Source organism: Nerophis ophidion, linkage group LG28, assembly GCF_033978795.1.
Source record: "Nerophis ophidion isolate RoL-2023_Sa linkage group LG28, RoL_Noph_v1.0, whole genome shotgun sequence".
Classification (NCBI taxonomy): Eukaryota; Metazoa; Chordata; class Actinopteri; order Syngnathiformes; family Syngnathidae; genus Nerophis; species Nerophis ophidion.
The window spans coordinates 5,172,890-5,191,377 of record NC_084638.1 but is presented as its reverse complement, the minus strand read 5'-3'; the positions used below and the strand labels follow the sequence as shown (position 1 = coordinate 5,191,377).

At 36.9% G+C, this 18,488-nt stretch overlaps 1 protein-coding gene across 1 annotated transcript; it reads left to right on the top strand.

Moving 5' to 3' along the window:
- Positions 1-9,196: 9,196 nt before the first annotated feature.
- LOC133545081 (leucine rich adaptor protein 1-like) lies at positions 9,197-18,277 on the top strand. Its single transcript, XM_061890404.1, has 3 exons — positions 9,197-9,604; positions 12,525-12,709; positions 16,510-18,277. Exons 1-3 carry the CDS (start codon positions 9,407-9,409, stop codon positions 16,877-16,879), a joined length of 753 nt encoding a protein of 250 aa, XP_061746388.1. The 5' UTR covers positions 9,197-9,406; the 3' UTR covers positions 16,880-18,277.
- The last annotated feature ends 211 nt before the right edge of the window (positions 18,278-18,488 follow it).

The window sequence follows — 18,488 nt, the reverse complement described above, 5'->3', positions numbered from 1 at the left end:
TCTATTAACTATTGTGTATTATTAGTGGGTACAACCTATTGGAGTGTGTACACACTATAAACTAGTGTGTACTATAAGTGTGTACAAACTATAACTTAGTGTGTACTATTAGTGTGTACAAACTATTAACTAGTGTGTACTATTAGTGTGTACAATCTATAAATAAGTGTGTAATATAAGTGTGTACAAAGTATAAAATGGTGTGTACTATTAGTGTGTACAAACTATTAACTAGTGTGTACTATTAGTGCGTACAAACTATAGAAGAGTGTGTACAAACTATAAACAAGTGTGTACTATAAGTGTGTACAAACTATAACTTTGTGTGTAGTATTAGTGTGTACTATTAGTGTGTACAAACTATAAAATAGTGTGTACTATAAGTGTGGACAAACTATGATATAGTGTGTACTATTGGTGTGTACATAAGTGTGTACAAACTATAAACTAGTTTGTACTATTAGTGTGTACAAACTATAAAATTGTATGTACTGTAAGTGTGGACAAACTATGATATAGTATGTACTATTGGTGTGTACACACTATAAAATAGTGTGTAAAAACTATAAACTAGTGTGTACTATTAGTGTGTACAAACTATAAAATAGTGTGTACTATAAGTTTGTACAAACTGTCAACTAGTATGTACTATTAGTGTGTACAAACTATAAAACAGTGTGTACTATAAGTGTGGACAAGCTATGATATAGTGTGTACCATTGGTGTGTACAAACTATAAAATAGTGTATACTATTAGTGTGTACAAACTATAAACTAGTGTGTACTATTAGTGGGTACTATTAGTGTACAAACTATAAAATAGTGTGTACTATAAGTGTGGACAAAGTATGATATAGTGTTTACTATTGGTGTGTACAAATTATAAAATAATGTGTACTATAAGTGTGTACAAACTATAATATAGTGTGTACTATAAGTGTGTACAAACTATAAACAAGGGTGTACTATTAGTGTGTACAAACTCTAAAACTAGTATGTACTATTAGTGTGTACAAACTATAAAATAGTGTGTACTATTAGTGTGTACCAACTATAAAATTGTACGTACTATAAGAGTGGACAAACTATGATATAGTGTGTACTATTAGTGTGTACAAACTATAAAATATTGTGTACTATAAGTGTGTACAAACTATAATATAGTTTGTACTATAAGTGTGTACACACTATAAACTAGTGTGTACTATAAGTGTACAAACAATTAACTAGTATGTGCTATATGTATGTACAAACTATGATATAGTGTGTACTATTAGTGTGTACAGACTGTAAAACAGTATGTACTGATAGTGTGTACAAACTAAAAACTAGTATCTACTATTAGTGTGTACAAAGTATAAACTAGTGTGTACTGTAAGTGTGTACAAGTATAAATGGGTATGTACTATTAGTGTGTACAAACTATGAACTAGTGTCTACTATAAGTGCACAAACTATAAACTAGGGTGTACTATAAGTGTGTACAAACTATAAAACTAGTATGTACTATTAGTGTGTACAAACTATAAACTCATTTGTATTATGAGTGTGTACAAACTATTACATAGTGTGCACAATGTATAAAACAGTGTGTACTATTAGTGTGTACAAAGTGTAAAAGGGTGTGTACTATTAGTGTGTACAAACTATGAACTAGTGTCTACTATAAGTGCACAAACTATAAACTAGGGTGTACTATAAGTGTGTACAAACTATAAAACTAGTATGTACTATTAGTGTGTACAAACTATAAACTCATTTGTATTATGAGTGTGTACAAACTATTACATAGTGTGCACAATTTATAAAACAGTGTGTACTATTAGTGTGTACAAAGTGTAAAAGGGTGTGTACTATTAGTGTGTACAAACTATGAACTAGTGTCTACTATAAGTGCACAAACTATAAACTAGGGTGTACTATAAGTGTGTACAAACTATAAAACTAGTATGTACTATTAGTGTGTACAAACTATAAACTCATTTGTATTATGAGTGTGTACAAACTATTACATAGTGTGCACAATTTATAAAACAGTGTGTACTATTAGTGTGTACAAAGTGTAAAAGGGTGTGTACTATTAGTGTGTACAAACTATGAACTAGTGTCTACTATAAGTGCACAAACTATAAACTAGGGTGTACTATAAGTGTGTACAAACTATAAAACTAGTATGTACTATAAGTGTGTACAAACTATAAAACTAGTATGTACTATTAGTGTGTACAAACTATAAACTCATTTGTATTATGAGTGTGTACAAACTATTACATAGTGTGCACAATGTATAAAACAGTGTGTACTATTAGTGTGTACAAAGTGTAAAAGGGTGTGTACTATTAGTGTGTACAAAGTATAAACTAGTTTGTACTATTAGTGTGTACAAACTATGACCTAGCATGTACAAAATTATAAAATAGTGTGTGCTGTTAGTGGGTGTGTTGCCTGAGATCTACTAAGACTGCCTGTGGTCCGGACTGCCTTATTTAAATGAGGTTTTTGTGTGTACTCTACGAGGCTTTCACCATGGAGACACTCATTTACTGCACATTCATGTTATCACGGCCAATTAATGGATTCACATCTAATTTGAATAAAGTGCAACCAACACTTTAAGTTGGGCGAACAAGAGGACAACTATTTCCGTATTTAATGTACGGTAACCAACATTTTAACAGTACACCTGGGACTATTAATGTTTTTCTATATACAAATAAAAAATATAAACGTAAAACAAATTATTGTAGGCAAGACTTCAGGTTGAACAAACAAGAGGAAACCTTTTTCCTTGTCCCATTTACTCTCTGTAAAGCAGTAGTTCCATTGGCGGCAAAACAGGCCCAAAGCGTATTACTACCACCACCATGCTTGACGGTAGGAATTGTGTTCCTGGGATTAAACGCCTCACCTTTTCGTTTCAAACGTATTGCTGGGGATTGTGGTCTAACCGCTCACTTTTTGTTTCATCTGACCACAGAACTTTCCCTCAGAAGGTCTTATCTTTGTACATGTGACGTCAGATGAAGCTAAAATAGAGCTGGGGCTCTTTTATCCCTGTGTTGGGCTCCAGCTGACTTATGCTTATGTGTACTGTCGTCACTATGCTGTGTCCCTTGAGCCACCGTCATGAGTTTTTCAAAGATAATTTTCTAGGGACAGTGTTTTCTGGTCGCTACATCTGTAAGTGCAAGTTAAAACTCTACTATGCAAAGCGAAAGCCATTTATCAACAACACCCGGAAACGTCGCCGGCTTAGCTGGGCCCGAGCTCATCTAAAATGGACTGATGCAAAGTGTAAAAGTGTTCCTGTGGTCTGACGAGTCCACATTTCCAATTGTTTTTGGAAACTGTGGATGTTGAGTTGTCCGGAACAAAGAGTAAAAGAACCTTCCGGATTGTCATAGGCGCAAAGTTCAAAATCCAGCATCTGTGATGGTATGGGGGTGTATTAGTGCCCAAGGCATGGGTAATTTACACATCTGTGAAGGCACCACTAATACAGGTTTTGGAGCAATATATGTTGCCATCTAAGCAACGTTATCAAGGACGCCCCTGCTTATTTTGTGTTGCTGCCATTAAATTCTAAGTTAATGATTATTTGCAAAAACAAATTAAGTTTCTCAGTTTGAACATTAAATATCTTGTCTTTGCTGTCTTTACAATTGAATATACATTGAAAATAATTTGCAAATCATTTTATTCTGTTCTTATGGACAAATTCCACAACGGGCCAACTTCACTGGTTTTGAGTTTTGCATAGTAAACGAGAAACAGGGACGAAAAGGAGATAAGTGACAACCAGTGTCAGGCATAATGCCGTTCCATATTAACAGCGTTTCTAACACACACACAACTTTAACTACTACGGGGGAATGATTGACAACAAGTCAATACCCTGTTTGTAGACAAGGAGAGAAACCGTCACCAAAGCACATTCAAGGCCTTTATCAACTATACATTAATTAGTTCCTTTTTTAAATAAATTACTTAACACTCATGACAACATTAAATATCAAGTAAAAAAATCCAGCAAAGATCTTGTCTAGGAGACCCTGAGCCCGGGGATCGAACCCAGGACTTTTGTATTGTGAGGCACAGGCACTTACCCCTGTTCCACATGCTCCCCATATATACATGTACATATTTTAAAATGATATATTTGTTTAAATATTTTTTTAATAACTTGATAATTGTTTTTCCCTACCGTCTCTGCATCCTTGGGTCAAGCCAACAGCCTCAATGTGGTATCCTGACATAAATTGTTTATTAAATAACTTAGACAAACTTTAAATGATCCACAAGGAAAATTTTTCCACAAAGTAGCTCAGTTACAAAGGCTGGTGTGACAGATTCAAGCCGTCGTCGTGTGGGTTGCATGGACCACCCAGGAAGGACATCTCTCTTGAGCAGGTTTGACTCTTTTATTTTTCAATAATCAAGTCTTTTGCCGGGTTGCTTTTCAGCTCCTCCTCTGCTGCTCGCCCCTCGCTTTCTGTCTTCGGCTCGCTCTCGGCCGTTTTCGGCTCGCTCTCGGCCGTTTTCGCTTGTCACTTTCTGCTGCTTGTTCTCCTACTCCTTCTGCCTTGATCACTCCTCCTTCTCCCCTTTTTATACAGCCCGGGGATCGAACCCAGGACTTTTGTATTGTGAGGCACAGGCACTTACCCCTGTTCCACATGCTCCCCATATATACATGTACATATTTTAAAATGATATATTTGTTTAAATATTTTTTTAATAACTTGATAATTGTTTTTCCCTACCGTCTCTGCATCCTTGGGTCAAGCCAACAGCCTCAATGTGGTATCCTGACATAAATTGTTTATTAAATAACTTGGACAAACTTTAAATGATCCACAAGGAAAATTTTTCCACAAAGTAGCTCAGTTACAAAGGCTGGTGTGACAGATTCAAGCCGTCGTCGTGTGGGCTGCATGGACCACCCAGGAAGGACATCTCTCTTGAGCAGGTTTGACTCTTTTATTTTTCAATAATCAAGTCTTTTGCCGGGTTGCTTTTCAGCTCCTCCTCCGCTGCTCGCCCCTCGCTTTCTGTCTTCGGCTCGCTCTCGGCCGTTTTCGCCCGTCACTTTCTGCTGCTTGTTCTCCTACTCCTTCTGCCTTGATCGCTCCTCCTTCTCCCCTTTTTATACAGCCCGGGGATCGAACCCAGGACTTTTGTATTGTGAGGCACAGGCACTTACCCCTGTTCCACATGCTCCCCATATATACATGTACATATTTTAAAATGATATATTTGTTTAAATATTTTTTTAATAACGTGATAATTGTTTTTCCCTACCGTCTCTGCATCCTTGGGTCAAGCCAACAGCCTCAATGTGGTATCCTGACATAAATTGTTTATTAAATAACTTAGACAAACTTTAAATGATCCACAAGGAAAATTTTTCCACAAAGTAGCTCAGTTACAAAGGCTGGTGTGACAGATTCAAGCCGTCGTCGTGTGGGTTGCATGGACCACCCAGGAAGGACATCTCTCTTGAGCAGGTTTGACTCTTTTATTTTTCAATAATCAAGTCTTTTGCCGGGTTGCTTTTCAGCTCCTCCTCTGCTGCTCGCCCCTCGCTTTCTGTCTTCGGCTCGCTCTCGGCCGTTTTCGGCTCGCTCTCGGCCGTTTTCGCTTGTCACTTTCTGCTGCTTGTTCTCCTACTCCTTCTGCCTTGATCACTCCTCCTTCTCCCCTTTTTATACAGCCCGGGGATCGAACCCAGGACTTTTGTATTGTGAGGCACAGGCACTTACCCCTGTTCCACATGCTCCCCATATATACATGTACATATTTTAAAATGATATATTTGTTTAAATATTTTTTTAATAACTTGATAATTGTTTTTCCCTACCGTCTCTGCATCCTTGGGTCAAGCCAACAGCCTCAATGTGGTATCCTGACATAAATTGTTTATTAAATAACTTGGACAAACTTTAAATGATCCACAAGGAAAATTTTTCCACAAAGTAGCTCAGTTACAAAGGCTGGTGTGACAGATTCAAGCCGTCGTCGTGTGGGCTGCATGGACCACCCAGGAAGGACATCTCTCTTGAGCAGGTTTGACTCTTTTATTTTTCAATAATCAAGTCTTTTGCCGGGTTGCTTTTCAGCTCCTCCTCCGCTGCTCGCCCCTCGCTTTCTGTCTTCGGCTCGCTCTCGGCCGTTTTCGCCCGTCACTTTCTGCTGCTTGTTCTCCTACTCCTTCTGCCTTGATCGCTCCTCCTTCTCCCCTTTTTATACAGCCCGGGGATCGAACCCAGGACTTTTGTATTGTGAGGCACAGGCACTTACCCCTGTTCCACATGCTCCCCATATATACATGTACATATTTTAAAATGATATATTTGTTTAAATATTTTTTTAATAACGTGATAATTGTTTTTCCCTACCGTCTCTGCATCCTTGGGTCAAGCCAACAGCCTCAATGTGGTATCCTGACATAAATTGTTTATTAAATAACTTAGACAAACTTTAAATGATCCACAAGGAAAATTTTTCCACAAAGTAGCTCAGTTACAAAGGCTGGTGTGACAGATTCAAGCCGTCGTCGTGTGGGTTGCATGGACCACCCAGGAAGGACATCTCTCTTGAGCAGGTTTGACTCTTTTATTTTTCAATAATCAAGTCTTTTGCCGGGTTGCTTTTCAGCTCCTCCTCTGCTGCTCGCCCCTCGCTTTCTGTCTTCGGCTCGCTCTCGGCCGTTTTCGCTCGTCACTTTCTGCTGCTTGTTCTCCTACTCCTTCTGCCTTGATCGCTCCTCCTTCTCCCCTTTTTATACAGCAGGAGGAGATGAATTAATTGTGTCCCGGAGTGTGTGTGCTGATTTAGATTGCGGCGGCGTCGCTCCCAGCCCGCCCCGCCTCTCCGCTCCGCCGCATTCTCCGCCTCCTTGCCGCCGTCGGTTCCGCCTCCCCGCAGATGGAAAGAATAATGCAGGTGTGAATTAGACTAAAAATGCACCGAAGTAGCAATATAAAATATAACATATGTAATCTTTACATATTATATATACATTATATAATATATACTGATATATTTTTGTATAATATATAACAATTACCATGTACAATATTACAGTATATGTAACAGTAAATAAGAAGAACATGTTCATCTATTAAAGAGAACCCATTTGTTCTTCTGAAAGACAATGATTTCAAACCTAAAAGAAAATAAACAAGCTGAATATCTGTTAAAAATGCAAAAGTTTGATAGTTATTTTCAACTTTTATCTGTTTTGTCCATATTAACACTATTAAATTATAGATAAATGCCACAATGTATTGGATGGATTGGCAATTATATTTAAATTATGATCAAGAACAATAATTATGCCTAAGCTTTTCACCTTCAAAGACCAATAATTTGGGAAAAAACAAACTACATTCCGTCGTACATTTTTTTTTCCTTTTACGGAAGGTTTTTTTTGTAGAGAATAAAGGATGGAAAAAAAACTCCACTTAATTGAATGGTTTAAAAAGGGGGGAGAATACAAAAAAATTAAAATTAAATTTTGAAACATAGTTTTGCTTCACTTTTGACTCTTTACATTTCAAAATTCTACTGAAAAAAAATGAAGAGAAAAACTAGCTAATTCGAATCATTTTAGAAAAAAATAAAAAAAAGAATTTATGGAACATCATTAGTCATTTTTCCTGATTAAGATTAATTTTAAATTTTGATGACATGTTTTAAATAGGTTAAAATCCAATCTGCACTTTGTTAGAATATATAACAAATTGGACCAAGCTATATTTCTAACAAAGACAAATCATTATTTCTTCTAGATTTTCCAGAACAACAATTTTAAAAGAAATTCAAAAGACTCTGAAATACGATTTAAATTTGATTGTAAAGATTTGGCGATTTGCCAGAATTTTAATCATAGTAAGTTTTAAGAAATATTTCACAAATATCCTTTGTCGAAAAAACCGAAGCTAAAATGAAGAATTAAATTAAAATGTTTTTATTATTCTTTACAAAAAAAAAAAAAAAATACTTGAACATTGATTTAAATTGTCAGGAAAGAAGAGGAAGGAATTTAAAAGGTAAAAAGGTATATGTGTTTAAAAATCCTAAAATCATTTTTAAGGTTGTACTTTTTCTCTAAAATTGTCTTTCTGAAAGTTATAAGAAGCAAAGTGAAAAAATAAATGAATTTATTTAAACAAGTGAAGACCAAGTCTTCAAAATATTTTCTTGGATTTTCAAATTCTATTTGAGTTTTGTCTCTCTTAGAATTAAAAATGTCCAGCAAAGCGAGACCAGCTTGCTAGTAAATAAATAACATTTAAAAAATAAAGGCAGCTCACTGGTAAGTGCTGCTATTTGACCTATTTTTAGAACAGGCCAGCGGGCAGGGGTCACTGCGTTGGTGACCCCTGCTCTATAGTGTAAAATATGTTAAATTGATGTAACATAATCAGCAAATTAAAGACAAAAATCCTATAACAATTCAATATTATTGAAATATGCCGAGTAAAAAGTATCGTGGCCTGCGGTTTGGATAAAACTGTTGTGAGTGATGTTTTGTAGTCACGTGACCCTATTTTATACATTACTGGCGCATGCGCGCTCAGCATATTGTTTTATGTAGATGGCGCATGCGCGCTCAGCATATTGTTTTATGTAGATGTTGGCAACTAGTGTTACTTTTCTCCATGGATGCAGCAATGTTTGTCTCCCTCTGCTGTTGAATAAAATGTATTGCAGCCTACAAGTTCCTCACTACTACACTGCAGTAGTAGTAATGTACGTTTTTTTAGCATCTTCTTCAACACTTCTACAGGAATATCGTATACATTTTTGGAATTATGTCATTTAAAAACTCAGTGAATAAGGGGAATAAAGCCCGTTGGGAATCAGGGAAGAATTGTATTATTTTATCACATTTAAACAAACGACATCGGCACATTTTAGGAATGTAACTTCCGCCCTTACCTGCAATGCATTGTGGGAAATGTAAACAAATCCGAACCCTTCTATAGTGTAAAATATTTTAAAATGTTGTTCACTTAAAAACATTTTTTTATTCAGAGTACAAACATAATCAACAAATTAAAGTAACAGAAAAAAGGAAAAATGTCGAGTGAAAAGTATCGTGGCCCGCTGTTTACGTAAACTGTTGCCAGCTTGTAGACACGTGACAGTACCATAAACATTACTGGCGCATGCGCACTCCTCACATGCACACGGCAGCAGGTGTCAATAATGAAGCTTCTGCCATTGTTTGCCGCCTTTTTTCATAAAAACCAGCATCTTCTACGCTCTCAATGGCGGCACAAGAGCTTTTATTTCGCTACGTGGCCGTAGCTGTTCAATGGACTTTTAGTAAAGGACTCACCTGCTGGCGTTCAATTGAGCGCCGTTGCCTCGTCATAACGGGAAGGAAGAAAGCAACATGGCCGACGAGGACTCTGAGGTTTATGTTACATTTCCACATTTAAAGGAGCTGGAAGGTAAAGTTGGCAGGAAAACACCTGAAAGTCTTCTGCTTTGGATGAGGGAGGACGTGGACTCGGACGTCGGCGAGACAGAGGACCGGCGCCATCCTCCTGATGATCTTTCCTCCAAATTGAGCATCTTAAAGCAAGAAATGGTAAATATCTCTTAATACAATGATTTGCAAATCCTTTTCAACTTATATTCAATTGAATAGACTGCAAATACAATGATATGCTTCTTTATACTTAGTTATTTTTTTGGAGATATTAGCTCATTTGGAATTGTTTCAAAAAAGCTGGCACAGGTGGCAAAAAAGATGGAGAAAGTCGAGGAATGCTCATCAAACACTTATGTGGAACAGGCTAATTGGGAACAGATGGGTGCCATGATTGGGTATAAAAGCAGCTTCCATGAAATATAAAAAAGGATGTGGCAAGGGTCACCACTTTGTGAGCAATTTGTCCGACGGTTTAAGAACATTTCTCAACGAGCTATTTCAAGGAATTTAGGGATTTCACCATCTACGGCAGGGGTAGGGAACATAAGGCTCTCGAGCCAGATGTGGCTCTTTTGATGATTGCATCTGGCTCTCAGATTAATCTTAGCTGACGTTGCTTAACACGATAAGTAATGAATAATTCTGCTGGTAATCACAGTGTTAAAAATAACGTTCAAAATATAAAACATTCTCATGCATTTTAATCCATCCATCCGGTTTCTACCGCACCTGTTCGAGAAGTCGCATTAATGGTCAAGAGTATTTTATTTATTATTGGTTAACTTCAGAATAACAATGTTATTAAAAAGAATGAGATGCACGCATTTATTGGTTAGGAGGCATCGAATTCTCTTGTGGGACGACACTGTACAAGGGTACAGGTCCAAGGGTTTCTCCTCATTGAGCTAAATTGAATCCAATCTCTGTTGAATTCCTTGCTTCTTGTCTGTTTAAAACATGTCATCAGTGTTTGAACCTGACAGTTTTATTCAGTGTTAAAAATATAACATGGCTCTCACGGAAATACGTTTTAAAATATTTGGCTTTCATGGCTCTTTCAACCCAAAATGTTCCCGACCCCTGATCTACGGTCTGCAATATCATTAAAAGGTTTAGATAATCTTAAAGGGGAACATTTATCACAATTTTAAAAGGGTTAAAAACAATAAAAATCAGTTCCCAGTGGCATGTTGTATTTTTTAAATTTTTTTTCAAAATTTTACCGGTCTCCGAATATCCCTAAAAAAAGCTTTAAAGTTCTTGATTTTCGCTATTTGCGATGCCACTATCCATTTCCCTGTGACGTCAACAACGGCGAATAGCACAGCAAGATATAGCGACATTAGCTCGGATTCAGACTCGGATTTCAGCGGCTTAAGCGATTCAACAGATTACGCATGTATTGAAACGGATAGTTGGAGTATGAAAGTATTGAAGAAGAAACTGAAGCTATTGAGCGAATAGCTATTGACGTTATTTATAGCCATAGCATGGCCGAATAGCTGCGTTAGCATCGCCGGTAAAATGTGCGGACCAAACGATCAGGACTTTCGCATCTTGTGACTCTGGAGCAACTTAAATCCTTCGATTGGTAAGTGTTTTTTTCGCATTAAATGTGGGTGGAAGGAAACGTAATATAGTTGCAAATGCATCTGCAGGTTATCCATACATCTCTGTGCTATGTCTGCTTTAGCACCACCGGTAAATAGCATGTTAGCATCGATTAGCTGGCAGTCAACATCAACAAAACTCACCTTTGTGATTTCTGAGACTTTATCGTTACAAATGCATCTGCAGGTTATCCATACATCTCTGTGCCATGTCTGCTTTAGTACCGCCGGTAAATAGCATGTTAGCGTCGATTAGGGTAGCATGTTAGCATCGATTAGCTGGCAGTCACGCCGCGACCAAATTTGTCTGATTAGCACATAAGTCAACAACATACACAAAACTCACCTTTTGTGATTTCGTTGACTTTATCGTTGCAAATGCATCTGCAGGTTATCCATACATCTCTGTGCCATGTCTGTCATCGCCGGTAAAATGTGGAGCCACTTCGGTACATTCATTGGGGGTCTGGCGGCAGACACTTTCGCATCGTCGGTGCAACTTGAATCCCTCCCTGTTAGTGTTGTTACACCCTCCGACAACACACCGACGAGGCATGATGTCTCCAAGGTTCCAAAAATAGTCGAAAAAACGGAAAATAACAGAGCTGAGACCCAATGTTTACAATGGGTCGAAAATGAAAATGGCGGCTGTATTATCTCGGCGACGTCGAATTCAGACGTCATCCCCTCCAGAGCGATAAACAGAAAGGCGTTTAATTCGCCAAAATTCACCCATTTAGAGTTCGGAAATCGGTTAAAAAAATATATGGTCTTTTTTCTGCACCATCAAGGTATATATTGACGCTTACATAGGTCTGGTGATAATGTTCCCCTTTAAGAAATCCGTACACGTAAGCGATGATATGACGGACTTTCGATCCCTCAGTCGGTACTGCATCAAAAAGTGACATTAGTGTGTAAAGGATATCACAACATGGGCTCGGAACACTTAAGTGTTTGCATCTTACCGTTTTCGTTATTTATCCGTTGACTGGATAATTCTTAATAAAAAATAAAGTATTGTGCGCCAGCCTGCGCTGATTGGAGTAGCGCCATCCACTGAAAGTCCGCTGACGACGTCGTCTTGAAACAGTGTCATGTGTGACGTGGGTTGGACTTGAATTGCTATTGCGACATCCAATGGACACATTAAGAACAGCGGTTTCTTACATAAATCAAATGCGGTTCATTTTTATATTTATTATCTTGCGGGCCGGATAAAAACCTGTTTGGCCCGCAGGCCGTACGTTTGACACCCCTGTTTTAGACCATATTGCCCATCTTGAGACGGCATTTTCTGTGGAGGATAGGTCTTCTATGACAATCTTAACAGTCCAGATGCGATCAATTTGATGTCATAAAAACATAATAAAGTAGTTTGTTCACATTGGTGTCAATCAGGAGGTCTTCACTGAAATACTGTATGGAAATAAACTCATTCCCTCCCTTCTTCACTCTCCGCTCAGAGATGGTTGCGTTCCGCAGATGTGAGGATTCTGCGCCAGCTGGTGTCCGTGCACGAGGGCATCGAGGCCATGCGTTGGTTGATGCTGGAGCGTGCCACCCTGGCCAGCTGTGACAGCAGTTTGACAGGAAGTCTGAGCAGCCTGGTGACGGCGGAGGAGCATGGACCTTCAATATCGCCATGCAGGTGCAAAATATTTTCCACAAAGATAAAATAAGTCATATTTTAGGTTGATTTAGTAGTTAGAGCCAGTTAAAATAATGAAATATATTGATAAAGTTTTATCGGCCCAGCCTATAGTACACGGGTTACCAGCGCGGCGCCCACGGGCACCAGGTAGCCCGTAAGGACCAGATGAGTCGCCCGCTGGCCTGTTCTAAAAATAGCTCAAATAGCAGCACTTACCAGTGAGCTGCCTCTATTTTTAAAATGTTATTTATTTACTAGCACGCTGGTCTCGCTTTGCTTGACATTTTTAATTCTAAGAGAGCCAAAACTCAAATAGAATTTGAAAATCCAAGAAAATATTTGAAAGACTTGGTCTTCACTTGTTTAAATAAATTCCTTTCTTTTTTTACTTTGCTTCTTATAACTTTCAGAAAGACAATTTTAGAGAAAAAAATACAACCTTAAAAATGATTTTAGGATTTTTAAACACATATACCTTTTTACCTTTTAAATTCCTTCCTCTTCTTTCCTGGCAATTTAAATCAATGTTCAAGTACGTTTATGTGTTTTATTGTAAAGAATAATAAATATATTTTAATTCTTCATTTTAGCTTCTGTTTTTTCGACGAATATTTGTGAAATATTTCTTCAAACTTATTATGATTAATATTTAAAAAAAAATATTCTGGCAAATCTTGAAAATCTGTAGAATCAAATTTAAATCTTATTTCAAAGTCTTTTGAATTTCTTTTAAAATTTTTGTTCTGGAAAATCTAGAAGAAATAATGATTTTCCTTTGTTAGAAATATAGCTTGGTCCAATTTGTTATATATTCTACCAAAGTGCAGATTGGATTTTAACCTATTTAAAACATGTCATCAAAATTCTAAAATTAATCTTAATCAGGAAAAATGACTAATGATGTTCCATAAATTCTTTTTTAAATTTTTTCAAAAAGATTAAAATTAGCTAGTTTTTCTCCATTTTTTTCCGTTTCAATTTTAAAGAGTCGAAATTGAATATAAACTATGTTTCAAAATTTAATTTTCATTTTTTTCCTGTTTTCTCCTCTTTTAAACCGTTCAATTAAGTGTTTTTTCATCATTTATTCTCAACAAAAAACCTTCCGTAAAAGGAAAAAAAATGTACGACAGAAGACAGAAAAATACCCATTTTATTTATATATATATATATATATATATATATATATATGTATGTATGTATATATGTATGTATGTATATATGTATATATATATATGTATGTATATATATGTATGTATATATATGTATGTATGTATGTATGTATGTATGTATGTATGTTTTGATTGGATTATCCAGAGAATAGTGCTCGATAACGTGGTAGAGCGCAATATGTAGGTGTGGGAAAAATCACAAGACTACTTCATCTCTACAGAACTGTTTCATGAGGGGTTCCCTCAATCATCTTATGATTGAGGGAACCCCTCATGAAACAGTTCTGTAGAGATGAAGTAGTCTTGTGATTTTTCCCACACCTATCTATATATATATATATATATATATATATATATATATATATATATATATATATATATATATTTATTTATTAAAGGTAAATTGAGCAAATTGGCTATTTCTGGCAATTTAAGTGTGTATCAAACTGGTAGCCCTTCGCATTAATCAGTACCCAAGAAGTAGCTCTTGGTTTCAAGAAGGTTGGTGACCCCTGCTCTAGTACCTATTGAGAACAGAGCTAGCTTGACCACCGCACATATTTGGGGGGGGGGGGGGTGTAAAATCCAAGCAATAGGCAGAATAGAGCGAATCCCATTCCCTCCATTGTTGCGTGACTCTTGGTAGCGTTTATGATTTATAATGCATGAAAAAAAGAAAAACATGTTTTGTTGTCCCACATAAGGCTTTTTCTTTGTCTTTTTTTCTTTTTCTTTTTTCTTTTTTTTATTCATTAATCAATCCAACAAAATAATAACACAATTACAAAACCAAACCCGGCCCAGCAACATTCAGAATAGCAATCAACAGAGCAATTGAGAGGACACACAAACATGACACAAAAGTAGTCAAACAAAAATGAATCATATCAACAACCGTATCAAAATTAATAAGGATTCCAACATAACAGTGATTAGAAATCCCTAATTTACATAATCATCACAGCCATTTATAAAAAAAAAAAATACAAACATTTAAAAACTGAATAATAATCCACTTGCATCCCATCTCATGAGCTTGACAACACATTGTGTCCAATATTTTCCACAAAGATAAAATAAGTCATATTTTAGGTTAATTTAATAGTTAAAACAAATTCAAATAATTAAACATATTGATAAAGTTTTATCGACCCAGCTTCTCGTACCTTTTGAGAACAGAGCTAACTTGACCACCGCGCATATTTAACGGGGGGAGGGACTTGAGCCGAATGTGACGTCAGTAAAATCCATGCAATTAGTGCAGGGGTGTTCAAACTTTTTCCACTGAGGGCAGCTCACTGAAAAATCAAAGCAAGCGGGGGCCATTTTGATATTTTTTTGATTTTAAATAAACAATACAATATGTGTATAAAAAATATACATTTAGGCCTCCACTCAGTCCCCATAGGATTTTGGTCAAAAAAATATTCAAAATGTGTCATTATTCAGTATTATTATTTGTATTCTTTTTCAAGTTTTAAATGTCCAGATCAACACTAGGTCATTCTGTCAATATAACATTTTTAAAGATTTAAGTTGTATGCTCTTTGTGTCAAAGAAAACCCTTTTTGTTTAATGGAAAAAAACCAAAATATGCAAGATTTTCACCCAATAAAATTTTTAAGTGGAAAAATTGAGATTATATAAGAAATGGAGCCTTAAAAAGGTCAATTACTCATAACACCATTGATTTTATTTTTTATATTTTTGAGCAATAACACATTAAAACAAATGACATTTAAATTATTGGGATCAAAAAGGGTTCTACTCATTGAAGTGTTTAAAAACATAAATTATATATATTTTTTTACTGTTTGCTTTTAACACAATAATCTCAAGATCACCTTCAGATCTATCCGTCAGTTATAAGTTGTATTGTTGTTTATATATGGGAAACACAAAACATGCAAAATTTCCCCCAAAACATATATCTCAAAATGGAATGTTTAATGTGATTTTTTTGGAGCCTTGAATAGGTCAATAATTCATAATGACAGAGATTTTAGGGCGGTATAGCTCGGTTGGTAGAGTGGCCATGCCAGCAACTTGAGAGTTGCAGGTTCGATTCCCGCTTCCGCCATCCTAGTCACTGCCGTTGTGTCCTTGGGCAAGACACTTCACCCACCTGCTCCCAGTGCCACCCACACTGGTTTAAATGTAACTTAGATATTGGGTTTCACTATGTAAAGCGCTTTGAGTCACTAGAGAAAAGCGCTATATAAATATATAATTCAATTCACAAAAAAGAAACATCCTGCATGGCAGCTTTGTGTTATTCGAGTAAACTTTGCAATATTTTATTGTTATTTTCCACCTGTTTGCTCTTTCATTAGACTTTTTATGTTTTAATTTTTTTTTTCAATCGTATTTTTAACTGGGCTGTGGGGCCGTTAAAAAGTGAACTGCGGGCCGCACTTTGCACACCCCTGAATTAGTGGAATAGAGCGAATTCCATTCGCTCCATTGTTGGCTGTCTCTTGCTAGAGTTTATTTATGGTTTATAATGCATGAAAAAAAGTTGTGGTCTTACATAAGGATTTTGAACTATAGTCACAACTCAGGGAAAAGTGCAGTTCCCCTTAATCAAATGTGGGCCCAATTCCTTCTTGACATGTATTCTTACAGGGACATTCCAAGGTCAACCTACCCTGAAAATCCGCCTGGAAGCTTTAACGGAGAATCATCAGATGGCGCTCTACACGCCCCCGCTGATCATTCAGACCGGGGTAGCGCTGAAGAAAGCCCGAGCAATTTCTCAGACTCGCAGGGTCCGTGCTCCGACACTCTGCCATCACTTGGCATAAAAACATGTGCCGATCCCATCGGCGGCGTTTTACTTCAACGCACGACTACGCCGAGAGACGTACGCGCTGATGAGAAGTTGCAAGTGACACATGTTGACACAACAGAAGAGGATGAGAAGATGGCTACTCTGTTCGGTTATGACGCCCGGTGGTGCTGGGTAGAATCACGAGATGATGTGACATATTTATGACTCAATGTGTCCTATCACAACTATGCAGATCAGTGGGCCCCAACCACCGGTCCGTGACGTATTTGCAACCGGGCCGCACAGAAACATGAATTGATTTATAAACTACCGTATTTCTTTGAATTGCCGCCGGGTATATAGTATTCGCCTGCCTAGAACTACTGCTGTGTCAAACCGGTTTCGCAAAAATAATTAGCGCATGATTAGAATTTCCGCCGGGTCAAACTCGTCACGTCACGAGTGACACTTCACCTGTCATCATTTTCAAAAAGGAGGAGGCTGATTTCAATCATTTGAAATCTCATAAAGGGAAGATTAAGAGCTATTCAGTAGGATTTAAGGTCCAAGCTATTAAATATGCTTAAAAGAACAGTAAGCAGCTTGGTTTTATTGATATACCGTAGCTGCGTGTGTCAAATATGAGTCATTAAATGACTCCCGCCTCCTGGTGGTAGAGGGCGCTAGTGATCCTTCTTGCGACTACTCTGCTGCAGAAGAAGTGACAACAAGCAGCAAGAGTGAGCAGCGATCGTTTATTTTTTCCTCTCGCTTGCACTTTTAACATGGAGAATTACATATCTAAAATAAAAAAGTTTTCTAAACTGGACTTTCAATCGAAGCAGGAGGTAATAAAGGAAGATCTCCATCGAGACAGAGAGACTTTTAAAACTGAAGAAAGATAAGGAAGACTTCTATAAACAAGTTATCGATGCTGTTTATAAGAAGGAGCTGCGCATGGACTTTATTTATAAGTAAAGGTAAGACCATAATAACGTTTTTTTTTATCAAATGTGCTTTTCATGATGGTATCCTTACATCACACTCAGTTATAAGCGCAGGCCTAAATTTACCGCATGCCTTTGGTAAGCGCCGGAGTGAGAAGATGTTTTAAAATAATTAGCGCATGCTTGCCTTTACCGCATGCCTTTGGTAAACGCCGGACTGAGAAGAGGTTTTAAATTAATTAGCGCCCCGGCAGCAATTCAAGGAAATACAGTAACACATTTTCTCCAACTTAACTACCGTCTGTCCCACCAAACACAGCAATAAGCTTGTTTATAGATGTATATTACAACTCCTGACAGGAAGTCGCCATTTGTTACAGTACATTAAATGCACATTAATGAACATATACAACGGTAATGTGTCAGGTTGTAGCCTTAATAGTTTTATTTTCATATGCAGGGTCATTGTATACAGCAGGTGTTCTTAATCTGTTTGACCTACACTACAGAGGCATGCGGGGCCCACTCCAAGATTAAAACTGAGTTAGTAATCTTACTCATGATTTGATCATATAAACATCTTAAGGCCCATGCTGTTTGTTTAAATGCTTATTTTAATTTTTATTTGCTATTTGGGCTTATTGGATCCTAATTAGAATAAAAAGTAAGATTTTGATATGATGTACCTAGTCCATAAGTACACAAATGTGTACTTCATGTTTAGTGACATGCTCATTTTTATTTTTACACTTTTTTTTCCAAATTCCATTGTATGTTATACTCTTCTGATACCACCAGATGGCAGTATAAGTTTTCACATACGCAGCCGTAAGACCCCAATTCAGTAGTGTACACAATTTTGGAAATAAGAGCTAAGAGGTGCTGTC